Source organism: Trichoderma reesei, assembly GCF_000167675.1.
Source record: "Trichoderma reesei QM6a unplaced genomic scaffold TRIREscaffold_11, whole genome shotgun sequence".
Taxonomy (NCBI): Eukaryota; Fungi; Ascomycota; class Sordariomycetes; order Hypocreales; family Hypocreaceae; genus Trichoderma; species Trichoderma reesei.
The window spans coordinates 633,116-648,330 of NW_006711158.1; the positions used below are offsets into that span (position 1 = coordinate 633,116).

Sequence of the window (15,215 nt, forward strand, 5' to 3'; positions counted from 1 at the left end):
CCGTCCCCCCTCCCCAAGACCAGGCGGACCCTTTTTTTCCTCGTCGACTCCGTCCTCCCACATAACAGCAGATAAACCACCACTTACCACAGGCGGCATACATACTACTCCAGACACACACGCACATCGTCGTCGTCTCCTAAGACACTCCCCACACTTCAAGCCCAACGTCCGTTATCTCGACCGGCTTATCAGCGACTTCCCACCGCTGACACAAAAGGGAAGAAACGCACAAAATCTGAGTCGAAATCAACAGCCCGCCCGACGACAACCACCCGCATCCTCCCACCCTGTTCTCTCCCGCCCGCTGGTGAGCCAAGGCAGACGCGCACAGAGAAGAAATCACCGCCCGCCGCCCTTTATGGCGTCGACTCCGTTCCGGTCTGGAGCGGGCGATCCGCTGATTGCGAGATCGTCGTCAATCCCCCGAGACGAGGCTCAGGAAGTGCCCGAGTCCTTCATCGCCGCCTCGGGAGAATACTATAACCCCGACGACCTCCAACAGTACGTTAGCGGGTTCGGCACCGAGCAATTTAAGAACATATGGGACGCGCCGCCGATTGTCCCGACGGGGCCCTTTGAGGGTTCGACCAGCGGCTCGCTTTTCGATGAGGACTTCGACTCGGGCACCGCGTCTCCCAAGGCGCCCGTTGCAGCAGCCGACACCGTTTCCCTGAACGCGAATGGCCATCTTGATCTCATGGCCGCCTTTCGGACCGCCGAGGCCTCGGTCTCCCCATTTACGCTCGCCGGCCAGTCGTCGACTTTTCTCGGGGCCCCCGATGGAGGCGATATGTTTGCGTTTGGCAGCAGTGACGAGGCCGCGACCAGCCAGCCCTTCGTCTTTTCAATCCCTCCAGCCGACCCGTCTGGTATTACTCTTGCCTTTCAGAACTATAGGCAGGCAAATATGGAGGTGGCTCGACCAGAAGAGTTAGTTCAGCAGGTCATTACGGTACGTCGACTTTTCTTTTCGTCTTGTCTTGCGCATCTCGCGGCTTGGAGAAGCCTGGGCATTCTTCATACTCGGGAGACCAGGAAGGACGCCAGCTAACATTCATCCCAGCCGCCGGACATGACGAGCCCAAGAGGCCAAAAACGAGTGGCGGCTCCAGAACCGCCCGCCTCAGCTCTCCAGACGGCAGAGCCATCGCCAGTAGCCACCCCTTCGTTTCAGTCGCCTCAGTGGGGACAGCTTGGGCAACTGCAGCAGAGCCCTTCTCAGCATACCGAGGGCATACCACAAATGCCCACTCTCGATTTCCCCGCCTTCACCTACCTCGGCGAGTATGGCGTGAATATTCAGCAGTCTGCCCTCAAGTCTCGCGTTGAGACGCAAATGATGGTTACCATAACCATGTCTCACCTGCCCTTGGGCGTCACGAAGCTGCATCTGCCTCCTCATACCATCTCCAAGCCCAAGCACAGGTTGAGGCCTCCTCCGACCCCATCTCCCGATACGCTGGAGCTCTATGTCAGCTTAGTATGCACGACCCCTATGGAGCAGCCGGAGCTGAGGCAGAGGGCCTTGCAGAGAGCTGCCGAGGTCGATCACAGATACCTTCCCACCCCGGAAGAAGTTGAGCACGAGACTCAAAATGGCTGTCAAGTTCGCATTTGCCCGAAATGCATGGAGAGAGAGCGCAAGCGAGCCAACAGGAAGAAGGAGCACGAGAGGTCCGATCAAGAGGAGCTTTGGTACTTGGATGAGTCGCACCGCATCATCATCTTCAACACCTTCGAGATGAGTGATTGGCGACCGCCGACCGCGCAGAAGGAGAAGGGCTCCGATAAGCCGGCGCAAGCGGAACTCTTCCGACAATGCCCCACGGCCATGCAAGTCGTGGTGCCTATGCGACTCGCGTGCTACTGCCGTCATCAAAAGGAGAAGACGGGCTTCAGGGTGATCTTCACCTTCAAGGATTGGAAGAACAACGTCGTTGCACAGGCCATGTCTGGCTCCATCATGATCACAGATGACCACAAGACCACTTCGCCTTCAGCGGTGGACGACGCTCCGGAACTCGAGCCTCAGGGCCCGGCTAAGAGGAGAAAGGCGAGCTCAGCAAGCTCATCGGGCTCATCGAGCACACACAACGCGATGAGCGACCGGCCATCATCGGCAGCAGCGGAATCGCAGGCCTTGACCACGAACCACCAGGCTCCTCCAGCACGCCTGCCCTTCCAGGGCGGTTCGGCGCAGCTCACTCCCGCGGTCAGCCCCGTCTTCTCGCCCAACATGCATTCTTTCCAACAGTCGCAGGGCCACATGGGCGCCATGACCCCTCATGTACAGGTGCCGACCGGCCCCAACGCTCTCAACACCATTGCCCATGACATGCCGGATTGGCTCGCACCACCACTTAGTCGCCCCAAGAGCAGAGAAGACTCGGCCATGCTCTATTCCACGCCAGTATCTCCTCAGTCGGGTGGTTCCCTGAGCCCGACTAGAGGCTCTCTGCCCAATGGCGACAACATGGGCAACATGGTGCCGCATAACCAAATGGCTCAAGCCAACCATTTCGCAATGGGTCTCGCCCCTGCTACCCCCCCTGTATCCAGGTCGTCACCACCCATCATCCACAAAGTCATTCCGCCCGAGGGCGAGCTCAGCGGCGGAACAGAAGTCACGGTGCTTGGCGCCTCCTTTTTCCAGGGACTCGAGGTATGGTTCGGCGACAATAAGGCCACGACGACCACATTCTGGAGTGAGGCGTCGTTGGTGTGCCTGGTTCCGCCATCCACAGTTGGCGGCCCGGTGCCTCTGACTCTGAGACTGCTGCCAGGAGCTCAGCCGCCACGCGGCATGCAGGCTCCGCTCCAATCCCATATGGGCAGACAGCAGACGACTTATACATACAAGTTCAGCGACGGAAACGAAAGCCCGGCGCGCTCTCCTTATTCATTCCTGAACGTGAATCTGGCCAGCTTGCCCATTTTCAATGCCTACATCCCGCAACCCGCACCGCTCATGCGAAAGGTTCAAGAGATGATGTCGGCTTCGCCGAGCGGGAAGGGTGCGGACAGCTCGAGCGATGATGGTAGCAAGGCGGACTCAAGCGATGATGGCAGTAAGGCGGACTCGCGCTGGTGGGACCTCTCATCGTACATGAACAGCGCGGTGGCTCCTCCTGCTTATAACGAAATCTATCCGGCAAAGGAGGCTCAGGTAGAGGACCTGGATGCCAAGTCTGTTTTGTCCGTGGCCCGAGCGGCTGCTGAGGTAGAGGCCGACGAGAAGAGGCGCCGCGTCCGAACTGATGAACAGGAGCCGTCCGTTACCAAGGCCACGGTCAGTTACGAAGAGCATGCGACGACAACCAATGCGGCCAAGGCCTCGGCCGGCGAAAGCAGCAGCAGCGCCGTCATCCAGCCGCCCGCGATCCTGGAGATTGGACGCAAGCATGCCATCACCAAGGAGCAGCAAGAGAACTTTTTGCGGGCTCGGGAACAGAAGCTGAAGAAGCTTAGTAACGACCGAAACCTCTTCTTCATCTGGGTGAGTCGCGGTGTTTTTGGCCCCTTTTGTGATTCAATTACAGTAGCTAACCCTTGTCAGATCCCTCTTCTCTTGGTGATGGTTTGCGCGCTGCTCTACAGCTATTGCCCGTCACTCTTCCCATTCATCTTTGCCTCTATTCGAGCTCTGATCCACGTCTTGCTCCGCATGCTCGAATAAACGACGTCGATCCGGCAATGAAATGTTCGGGACGAAGTAGACGACGCTTGTACCCTTATTACGCTGGCTTTCTGCGCCTCTATACCCGATGTTGTCTTCTTTTACAATGACCTGTATTCAACCACAAAAAGAAAATTAAACGACCACCGTCACCAAGGGACGACTTGCTGGTCTGTTGGGGGTTCGGAGTGGGAAGAGGGGCTGTGTTCTTGTTTTTTTTTTTTTTTCTCTCCAATGCGAATGGCTGGGATGGAAAGGCTGGTGGAATCTGGGCTGCAATGTTTGTTCGGAAGCAGGATAATGGGTATGTTCTACGATCATTTTTTTTCTCTTGAAGGGAGTTTTTGGTGGTCTTCCGGTACAGCAGCAGTACTTGGTATCAGCGGTACAGTATCTTGATTCTTTTTCTCTTTCTCTTCTTCTTCTTCTTTCTACTTCTTCTTGATGGTGTTCTTTTTCTTCCTTGTTGCTTCTTTCTCCCTTGGTGCGCAGTTTCCTCCTTTTTTTCTTTTTTTTTTGTTTCTCCCCTCTTTCGACAAACGAACTTATACCTCTTGATTCCTTCCTTTTTATTTGAACCTACTAGGTAGTATAGTTTGGTGTTTTGTCGGGGGGCCCTCTCTCACACCAGACCAACAAGAGATTTGGCTGTGTGGTTTTTTTTTTTTTTTTTTTCTTTATTTCTTAATGGGTGTTGTTTCTTTTTCCTTTTTTTTTTTCTTTGTTTAGTTTAGAAGGGTAGTTCTTGGATAGGGAAGCTTTACAGACGCAACAAGGTAGAAAACTAGTACTAATAGGATTCGATGTTCTCAACTTTTCTTTTCTTTCTTTTTCTTTCTTTTTTTGGCTGATGACGAATGCCAACCGAATGACTTGCTGTCCACGATACTCAATTAAAGAGTAACAGGAGAGAAAAGATACAGTGTATTAGTCACTCGTCAGCCATGCCACAAGCACAAGATGGAGATATTGATGTAATGTCTTGTCATTCGTGAAAAGAAATGAACTATATAAACTACCTATTAATACACTCCTCATCCGTCAACTCGCCTCCCTCCCTCCTCCCCTCAAACTTCATGATATCATCATCATCAAGGTTCCCCCCCTCCTCGATCCCGCCTCCTCATCTCCCCTACTCTCCCCTCTTGAACTCTATTTCTAGGACGTTCATGGTCTTTACGCCATGATACATGGTCCGTCTGAAGTAACAGTTCGAAAGAGACAAGGGAGATGAAAAGGACTAAGAAGAAGAAGACGGGGAAACCGAGCATGTGAGCGAATGTAGAAAAGGTAGGGAAAAAGAAAAAAGAATAAAAGGGGAAAAAAAAAAAACAATACAAGACCCTCTCTCTCTCTCCTGCTGGCAAAAGACACTGAAAAAAGATTCCAAAAAGCAAAATGTCAAAAAAGAAAAGACGAGCCAAGCCAGCTTCCTCTTTCCGCGAGAACATCGACATCCATGACATTAGCCATGAACAAACAACAAAAAGGCCGGGGGTGGAATCTCACCCTCCCCTGAAGACGAGAAAAAAAATGGTAAACGAGAACAAAAAGAGGGGACCAGGTTGAAAAGGAAATAAAGGAGGTCCGATCCGATATGGCCCTTGCGGTTTGTAGATCGTCATCATAACCAATCCGGGCACAAGACTCGACTCATATGAAGAAGAAGAAAAAGAAGCTCTTCCCTTTCTTCTCCCCATCTCCTTTTCCCCCCTCTCCCCTGTCCTTCCTTTCGGCGTTCCTTTTGTTTCCCTTTCTTCCTTCGTCTTTCTTTCTTTCCTTTTTGTTTTCTGTAGTTTGTCGGTATTTCCGCTTCTGATCCACCTCGCTCGCTTGTCCCTTCATCCTTGCACAGAAAACATGTCGTCAAAGTCGTATATACGTGAGAGAGCTTGTGGGGGTTTCATATATTGTTCCTTTTGTCATGACACATAACGTAACAAGCAACAAAAACGTTTGCTTTGCATAAGACCAAGAAAACGCAATGTCCCATGTTAACAACGAAGGGTAATTGGGAAAACGGGGAAGCCTTGCTACTGGGAAGCAAGAAACCCCAAGGGGGGAGAAATCATTACATCGGGTTGGTGATTGAGGTGTGCCTTTTTTTTTTGGTGTTTTGTTTTTGCGGGTGCGTAATCTTCCAATTGTTTTTTTTTTTTTTTGTGTTCTTTTCATCGTGTGTGGTTTTCTGTGTAATCTGTGATGATGGCCCTCCGAACGGATGGGGTATATGAGAAAATAAAGGGGGGTTGCGACAAAATCATTTCATATCTCGTCATAAGAGAAAAAGAAAATTCGTTAAAAAATCCGAATCAGGCTCGACCCGAGAATGCTTTTTGATGGAGAAAAAAATGATGGATCCGAAATCGCCGAAATGCGCCATATAAAACAGTCATTATGCGGAAAACAAGTCGACAAACTCCATCACCGTCTCAGCCCCCGCCAGGGCTGGCCATTCTCTCGATCTTCTCCGAAAGTATACTTGGCGGGAATAGAGGGGACGCTGGGGATTCCCCGGTTGGCGTTGGGAACCACCTTGAGGGCCTCCGCGGCAGCGGCAGAAGTAGCAGCGGGAGCAGTCTTTCTGGATCGTAGCAGCCGGGAGCTCTTGGAGCCCGAGCCGATGGCACGAACGCTGTAGACGCTCTCGCCGCTGTCTCGGCAGGACGCCGTAGAGTCGAGGGACGCGCGAGGGGACGAGGCCGCAGATGAAGAGGGCGAGGTAGCGCACAGCAGGTGGGAGGACCGTCTGCTATGCTTGGAGTCGCGGCTCGACGTGCTGTGGCTGTGATAGTGGTGGATGACCACGGGCGGCAGGCTGGTGCTGCTCGGGTTCTTCCGAGCCTTTGTGCGGCCGGTCGAGAGCTTCCGCCGGGATCCAGTAGTGCGAAGGATGGGAATGTTAAAGTCGCGAGAAGCCGTTCTACGGATCTTGGTGCGAGATTCCCTGGTCCGGATTGGTTTGGGCCTTTCGTCCTGGTGGATCTGGATCTCGGGGGACGACGGCTGGTTCTCGTTTGCGGTCCGCTTGGTGCCTCTCGAGTCGCCGCTGGCAGGCGTCATGATGGATAGAGACGTCCTGTTGCTCCTGGTGCTCCTGGGCGTCTTGGGCGTCGTGTTGAGAGGCCACTTTGGCGGCGGAGGCAGAGAAGGGGGGGCGTGGGTAGGCGCCGGCTGGGGTGACGGTGTCGTCGTTGACGCAGATGTAGGGAGCGCCTGGTGGCTGGTAGCTGGCCGTTGCCGCGTGTAGCCCGGCGGAGGAGGCTGCCGCGTGGACTGGATGGCGTGAGAGGTGAAGAAGCCCGACTCGACCAGCAGATGGTAGCTCGCCAAGGCCTCTTCCCTAGTGGGCCTGTCGTCGAAGGCACCCGGCGCAGGCTTCTTTGGTGAAGGCGTCGAAGGAGTCTCGTGCTTCTTCTGCTCCGGCGATGCTGATGGGGCATCCTTCTTCAGCTTGAAGCGCCCTCGAACGCCCTCCCACACCTGGCCAAAGACGCCCTTCTTGGGTGACGTGGCAGTGCTCGGGGCCACGCTGGGCGCGACACTCGGCGCGACGCTTGGGGCAATGCTGGGTGCGATGCTGGGGGCCTGCCGGGACATGTACAGCTGGAGATGGCGCTGGGTGTCCTGGGATCGGCGGGAGCTCCGCAGGTTGTACTGGTGCTGCTCGAGCTCGGCGTCCAGCGGCCGCTCGAGCGCCTCGATCTCGTCGGGCCCGAGGAAATGGGGCGGCGGCACGGCCGAGACGCGGTCGTTCATGGAGCCCTCGTGGAAGCGGCTGCGGCTCTGCTTGGGCCTGAGGCCCTTTTTCTTAGGAGGGCCCATGGCGAGCAGGCGTGCGTTCGCAGGGAGTCGATGAAGAAGAGGAAGAGGGGGTGCAGAAAAGGGGGCAGAATCGTCAGCTTCGTTGGCTGAAGGGCTCGATGACGGCCTGATTGGCCCACGGCGTGATGCCCGCTGACGATGGCTCTGCCGATGCGTTGGGGATGGGATGAAAGACGATGAAAGCGATGGGTGTCGGTGTCAAGACGCGTCCATTCCCATCGGGTCAAAGGAAAGAAGAATCGCCTTTGTCTCTCGAGCTGAGTTGTCGTCGACTCCGCCCGCCGCTGTGCTTCGTGCCACCAGCGCCTTTTTGCTTCGCCTCTCTCTCTCTCTCCTGTCTTTTGCCGTGTCGCAAAACAAACGGCCCGTAAACAAAACACTCCTAAAACACGGACCACGGCCCAAACGGCTCCCAAGCTCCAAGCGCCCTTGCGACCGGAATGTTTCTGCTGCGTGATTGCCTGATTGCCGGCTCTGCTTGTTATGTACTCGCAGCTGTTGGTTCTCTGTGCTGACGTCGATCTTGGTCCAAGGGCAAGAATTGGAATGGAATCTCGTCCGCGTTGTCGTTCTCCGCGATCTTCTTTAGGAGTTTAATTGAGGGATCGTAGGCTGGAGCCGGTCGAAGCAGAAGAGAGATTTTAGCCAACGATTTCCGATTCGACAGTCTCGCTGAGATGACATTGCTCTTTTGATTGGAAGAAAAACAAGGAGGAGAAACAGCGGGAAAGGGAGAGACGAGAGAGCATCTGATTGGGCTTATTGTTTCTCTTTTGTGCTGTCGGGGTGCAACTTACGTCCGATCTGGTGTCAGCAATGCTGTACCTTGTTGTCTTGCCTGGCCGCTTTTTCTTCCGTCTGTCTCGCCCGCGTGTCTTGCTTTCTCTCTCTTCCTGCAGCAAAAAGAAGCACCACCAAGAGGCATCAGCAGCAGCAGCAACAACAACTTCTTCTTCTTCTTCTTCGTGGGCTCGCGCAACCGGCCCCGAATAACCTCTTAGCTGCCTGCAGGCTCGCAGCACAACCGCAGGTCAGATGTCACGCCTAAAGGGGAGAGGGGGGGGGGTCCAACCGAGAGCCAGAACACAGAACAGGCGCAGCTCGTTTTGTTCTTATGGGCGGCATTGAGGGAGGCTTGGGTGGCTCCCCCCCCCCCATTCGACCACCTGCACCCCTGCACGTTTGCCGCCTCCCCCGGCCACACGTGAGCGTCGCCCATGGCAACGGCCTGCGGGTTCGCAAAGTCCCTGCTTAAGAGCTTCACAGCGGCGCCGATGATCCCGGCCGGCCAAGGGTATCGCGACAGGGATGATGGGGGAGAAGTGGTCGGATGGCGGCAGGGGTTTGGGGGGGGGGGGAGCTGTGGCACGGATTGGCCAAGTTCGTAGCCTCCCCTTTGCGGTGCTGCTTGTCGGTCTCGTACTCGGATATACTGGTGGCGGGACGGCGTGTACTCGTATGACATGACATGGCGAGAGAGGATTGAAGGAGCAGATGAGAGGTGCTGAGCTGTCACAGTCGTGCAGCTTGCATCCAGGACGATGAATGGCGGGAGAAGCGCTCGTTTATAAAGGAATCCAGTTCCGGACACGACCATCAAACAGAGCGAAACAACAACAACAACAACAGTCACGACACAGCAACCGACACGAACAGCAGCAGCATCGACAGCAACAACGACACCACCAGCGCCACGACTCATCACAGGACCAGCGGCACAGCTTAAGCGCTCTGCGCCGTCGAGATTGCAACATGGGCTCCTGGTCCGGGCCTAGTAATACTACCACAATCAGTCCGAACAGCTCCCTCACCAGCCCCCCCCGAAAAGCGAGGGTGTTGATACTGCTATGTATCTGTCTTTTTCCGGACAAATGCTTCCTTTTTCTCATTCACCAGCAGAGCGTACCACCGGCTCTCCATTCTTGTGTAAATCCTGAACCGACGAGAAAGACAAGAGCGCTAGGACTCGCAGACTGCAGCAGGCAAGAGCAGCAAAAGAGGGATATAGAGCTCTCTTCTATGCTTGGCATCTTGCCTCGTGCTTTGGTGTCTCCTATGAGAGTCTCGGTGCGATTCAATTGGCTAGCCAGCCTGTGCAATGAAACAAAAATCGCTCGTAAGAATGAAGCACCAACTTGAGATTATTGTCTTGGTAAGTTCGAGAGAGAGGGAGGGTGAGAGAGAGAGAGAGAGAAAGAGAGGAGAGAAAATGGAGAGGCTTGGAAAAAAAAAGAGAAAAAAGCAACGAGAAAAACCGTCTCCAACGGATCCCAAGGCCACCGCCATTCCCCCCGACCTCACCTGAAGCGGCTGTGCTCCCCTGAAACAGGACTCAACCCCAAACTCGAGCAAATGTCACGGCCAAAATGTCCCTCACATCTCTCCATCCCCATCTCATCTCATCTCATCCTCACCTAATTAATCTCACGATAGTATGTCCAACAACTAGTAGACGTTAATCCTCCTGTAATACCATCTGACATCTACATCTGCATCAAAACCATCGCCCCCCCCCCCGTCCATCATGCACCTCCTCCGGACTCCAGACCCCATAGTATCCCATCCATATATGCACCTGTCCGCGCGGATCGCAGCAGGCAATTAAAGCGCGTACAGTAGTTTACGTCCCTTACCTGAACCCAGTCGCACTGACTCGGAGTTGACCGACAACCCGTTATTTTGACAACCACGAGCGCACACACAACGGGTCCTAACAGACCCAGCCGCGGCATCGGGAATCTTTTCACCAGCCTCTTGCTTTTTTTCTCTTTCTTTCCAACGGTCGAACATTACTCGTACCTCACGAGAGAAATCGTTGCTCTTGATTGCTCAGTTTTCTCTTCTCCTCTATGAACTTCTTCTTTTTTTTCTCTCCTCTTCAAGTAATAGCGATCCAAAGAGAACGGGGTCACGAGCACCTCAGTATCGAGCAGCCAGGGGGAGGGTTCTACTCCTTCAGACAGCTCTATAAGCTCTGATGCCATTTATTTCAGGGCAAAAAACCTGGAATGCTTAAAGCGACTATAAAAACCAAATGGAAGGACAAGAAAAGAAGGAGAAATAAGAAAGGAAGAAAGGAAGAAGGAGAACGCCCTGCCGTGACCACTTGCAGAGTCTAAACGGACAACCTTGTTCAAAACAACCATCAAGCTGCCAAAGTAAGCACCTGCCAGGCAAGCATAACAACACCTCTTCACCCAGCAGGTTCCATCTTAAAACCAAACCTTACCTACCTATCGAGACTCATGGATGACCCTTACATGTAGACAAACCCAAAGTGCAAAGGCAAAAAAGAAAAGAAAAACAAAGTCTTGTACCAACCAAGTTACCCACGTAGAATATCATTCTCACCCGACAAAAAAACCTCTCCATTGCGAAGAGAAACCAGGCCAGGCTGGGCCAGGTCAGGTCAGGACCTGCTTAAGGGCATTCATTCCCTTCTTCCTCTTCACGCAGGTCAGTCGTAAGTGATGATAGCGACGTTGGCTCTCTGCGCAAAAGAAAAAGGCATGTACGCATTTACAACATGCAGCTCGGCCGCTTCCCATAAACGTCCTGTTAACCCGAGCATTGATCAAGCTCAGCCGAGCGAGCTGGTTCCTTTTGTAAGGCGTGTCGCCGCTCCTGTAGAACACCGTTCAACTCCTCAAGATTACCTCAAGAGGCCATCCTCTGTACGGCCACTTTCATCATCTCCCGATACAACATCTCCATCCATTGACCCTTCGTCCAATTGAGACGTCACATTCTTTTCACGTTACCACATGGCACTTCACGGATACTTCAACGCCGTCAGGAATGACTCCACGATAGCTCTTGTTCAGATCACAATTTGTAAGAACTCCAGTAGCTTCCATGAATTATATCCTTCAAGTAATATATCAGAATAAGCAACGTCGACGGAACCGTAGAGGTAGATGTTCAAAATCAAATGACTTCAGAGAATGAGTGTAGCCGCCCGGCTTTTGACACATAAAAGGTAGGTAGAATAGTACCCCAAAGCTTTCAGGAAGAAAAAAAAAAGGCAAGAGAAAGAAAACTCCCCATATCCCAGGTCCCTCTCATTAGCATTCCACGCATAAAGGGTGCCCACGGATAAAAGATATCGAAAAATGGCAAGACAACAGAAGAATGAGATGCAAAGGGGAGAGTTGGAATGAAGTCGCTGTGTTCCGTTGAACCATCTCACTTTAACAGACAAAGAAAGGATAAGGAAAAGAGAAAGATGAATGAAAGAAATTTCCCTCAAACTATTGTCATGTGTTCCCAAACTCCGTTAATACCCGCAAAAGTTCCCTTCGTATTTCCCTCTTCCAACAGAAAACAAAAGAGGTATTTTGAACAAGGGTACTGGTCCCAAAACGCCCATGAGAAATCTATCACACATCAAAAAATGCAGATAATATACTCCAGTGAATCCGTGTCACCCAAGGGTCCGAGTCAAACAAACACTCGTCCAATGGCCTTACACCTGGTATTGGTTGAAGGTGACAACGCCGATTTGACCGTCCGCACGAGAGTATAGGCCCTGGTCGGGCTCGGGGGTGAGCCCGCGATATCCGTGGCCATAGTGCGCGTCAAGCTGGCGCTGGCCGTTGTACAGCGGCTTGTGGTTCTGGGAGAAGACGTGGTCATGTTTTCTCTTGCCACCGGTCGACAGCATAGGAGGCGGAGGAAGAGGCTCGGTCTGAGCCTCAATGGGCGGCAGGGGAGACACCAGGGACGCAATCTTGAGCGGCGCCAGAGACGACTGAGACATCGACGGCCTAGGAGGAGGAGGCGCCGGAGCCGAGTATGGCGCTGGCGGGGGAGCCGAGTAGGTCGGCTGAGAGGCGGGAGTAGAGTAGGTCGGCTGGGAGGCGGGAGTAGAGTAGGTCGGCTGGGAGGCGGGAGTAGAATAGGGCGCAGGAGCAGAGTAGTTGGCATAAGAAGGTCGCCTCTCGGTCGACGCATATACGGAAGGCGAGGAGTGAGGCACATAAGGCTCGGATGGCCGGTTGTCGTACATGGCGTGCTTCATCGGCGGCGCTGGGGAAGCACTGGGCGCCGGAGGGCGGGAGTTGTAGCTGTACTGCTGCTGATGATGATGATCCTGCTTGGCATACGGAGACGGCGCCGCGGACGATGTCGGGTAGGGTCCGGTGGGTGTCGCAGGAGGTATCGGTGCGCTCTGCGGGTGGCCGTATGGCCGAGCGGCGGGTGCGCCATATTGCGGCGGCATGTTGTGATCGCCGCCAAAGCCCAGATGTCCGGGACGAGCGGCAGGCGGAGGAGCGTCGTACGACGAAGGCGGCGGAGGAGGCAGTGGGGGAGGGGCATGGTAGCTCTCGGCAGCGGATGGTCGCCGTGGCGGCTCCTGCGGCATGTACGGCCCGCGGTGCTCGCTCGCGTTGCTGACGGATCTGGCTCGCAGGTTGGGATCCTCGGCGGGAGCTGGCGTCACGGTTCGGCGGCGAGAGTACTCCTCCTCACCGCGTCGGTCAAAGCCGCTGCCCTTGCCGTCGCGCTTCCTCATGCGAACGTCGCGGCGGATTCGAACTCGGCAGCCCTGGTCGGCAACGGTCTTGCTGAGCGAGGTACTCTCCATGAGTCCAGGGAACTTCTTGGCGCTGAAGACGTTGAAAGGCTGCGTCTTGATCTCCATCCTCCAGTCCACCCCAGGGGGAAGGTCGGAATCGGCCGGCTCTAGGTCAAAGTCCTTGGGCTCCTTGGTCGTCTCGTACAAGCTAAAGGACAGGCGGAAGTAGCCTTCGTGTCGGACGGACAGGTCGGGGAAGATGAAATATCCAGCCTCGGTTGGCCGGTCGAGGTATGCCATGCCCGATGCAGGAACACCAGTCAGGATGGGAGGATTGTTGGTGGCGCCGTTTTGGACGCGGCCGTGAGCAATCGTGCGAGCCTGCTCCAGACTGGCATAAAGAAAGAAGTTGGCATTGTAGTCGAAAGTAATGTCCTTGCCCTCCTCGACAGAAGGACCTTCGATGATACGGAGCTCGACAACAGGCGGCGGATCAACTGGTCGTCGGTCACTGTTCGCTGTGAGAGGGTCAGCAAAGGGGGGGGCCTGCAACGCGCCATCGCCTGTTCACTTGGTTCCGTCGAGTGGCCAACACACCTTTCATGCCTGAACCGCATGCACGGGCTCGCTCCGGCTGCTGTAGAACCGTCAACTGGTACCAAAGGTGACGGTTCTCTCTCGTCACGCGATGGATGCGCTGGACCTGGTCCCGCGAGCTGGACGAGGCCACGGAGGAAGGCGTCGCCATGATGCCGCGTTTGTTTCAAGGCGTTCGATAAGGTTGTGTGAAGGGTATCGAGGGTTGAGACTGCTTGGACTCCAGTCAACGCTATGGTTCCATCTGGATGTAATGCATATTGGCAGAAGGGGGGGAGACGGCAGTGACAGAGCAGCGAGAAGCCAAACAGACATCGCCGGCTCAATCTGAGAAGAGGATAGCCTACTCACGTCTCAACTGAAAAGCGTCCAAGATTCGAGACACTCTGCGGCAGGGAAAGCCGTCAAGGCGAACAGAGCCCGGTGCTGAAGCCAGGCCAGACGGCGAGCAGAGGCAGATGGTGGACGCGGAAAGTCGACAACGGAGCGGTCATGTATATCACGAGTGACAAAGGCCGTTTCGTCCAACTCGACTGTCAAAGCCCGGGTTTTGAGTCGTTTCGCTTGAGCGTGGTGTCGCTCGTGTCGCTGTCTTGTGTCGAGGAGAAGCGGGTTGCAAAGGAGAGGAACCAGAGGTAGAACCAGACCAGCGGGAGGGAACGAAAGGGAAGATCTGGGCTGGGTGGATGTGCGACCGTGGAGATAGTAAGAGGGGACCCAGACCCAGACCCGGGCGGCTTGCCTTGCCTTGCCTTGCCTTGCCTAGCCCCGACCAGCTTCTGGTCCTGGCCTGGCCTGGCCCGACCCCGGCCCTGGCTGCTGGGCTTGTCTGGGCTGGCGTCCGGCTGGCCTGGCACCTTGCTGGAGCCACTCCGCGGCCCTCTTTTTTCTGCTTGCCTGGTGTGTGTGTGAGGAAGAGCCCCGGGAATTTGGTTCCAAGGGGAGCGGGTCGCAGCTGAGGGAGCCTGGCATGTCCCAGGACATCGCCCGTCGAATAAGGCAAGGTAAGCCGTGGCCGAAGCGCGAAGGGGGGTGTGGACTGATTGCAGCCAGGGCTCCTCTTTTTTCTCACGGCGCCTTTTCTATCGTCGTTTGAGCGAGCATGGGAGGGGGGAGGGGGTGATTGGCGAGGGGGTGCGTGCGAATGGCGGAAGAGGAGAAGCGGCTAGGATCAGAATGGCGGTTGGGTTTGTTCGGGAAGAGGAGGAGGAGGAGGAGGAGGAGGAGGATCTTCCCCCAGCTCCCAACTTGTCAAGGGCGGTGCCAGCCATGGACTGGAAAGTGCTGCGGTACGTACTTAGGTACAAAAGTCCAGTCAAGACTGGGGAGCTGTCGCGGTTGTACAGCAGCCATGGGTGCTTTCTGCTGCTGGTTCATGGCGTCGCACGGCGGTGCTGGTGCCAGCAGGTACGCGGGGGGCTGGTACTGCTGGGACAAGGCTCGAGCTCGCGGGTCGTGCTGTTGGCCCCGAGGTCATCTTTCCAGCGCGCTTGACCCAGTTACAGTGCGTTTTTGCACGCTGACAGTTCCGGCTCAGTGAGGACAGTGGGATGGGTATGTACCCCTGTACGGATTTGTAGCGACGACACCTGCCTG

At 54.9% G+C, this 15,215-nt stretch overlaps 3 protein-coding genes across 3 annotated transcripts; 1 reads left to right on the forward strand and 2 right to left on the reverse strand.

Annotated features, from left to right (window-relative positions):
* Positions 1-361: 361 nt before the first annotated feature.
* TRIREDRAFT_108227 (uncharacterized protein) lies at positions 362-3,679 on the forward strand (the record flags this gene model as incomplete). The annotated part of the gene is made up of 3 exons (XM_006965948.1): positions 362-955; positions 1,067-3,499; positions 3,560-3,679. The coding sequence occupies 3 exons, from the start codon at positions 362-364 to the stop codon at positions 3,677-3,679; spliced, it is 3,147 nt and encodes a 1,048-aa protein (XP_006966010.1).
* A 2,424-nt stretch (positions 3,680-6,103) lies between these two features.
* Positions 6,104-7,857, reverse strand: TRIREDRAFT_122283 (uncharacterized protein; the record flags this gene model as incomplete). Its single annotated transcript, XM_006966083.1, has 1 exon — positions 6,104-7,857. Exon 1 carries the CDS (start codon positions 7,502-7,504, stop codon positions 6,104-6,106), a length of 1,401 nt encoding a protein of 466 aa, XP_006966145.1. The 5' UTR covers positions 7,505-7,857.
* A 4,112-nt stretch (positions 7,858-11,969) lies between these two features.
* On the reverse strand, positions 11,970-14,202 carry TRIREDRAFT_122284 (red and blue light sensing protein; the record flags this gene model as incomplete). Its single annotated transcript, XM_006966084.1, has 3 exons — positions 13,971-14,202; positions 13,620-13,830; positions 11,970-13,540 (listed from the first exon to the last, which is right to left on the reverse strand). The coding sequence occupies exons 2-3, from the start codon at positions 13,768-13,770 to the stop codon at positions 11,970-11,972; spliced, it is 1,722 nt and encodes a 573-aa protein (XP_006966146.1). The 5' UTR covers positions 13,771-13,830; positions 13,971-14,202.
* Positions 14,203-15,215: the final 1,013 nt, after the last annotated feature.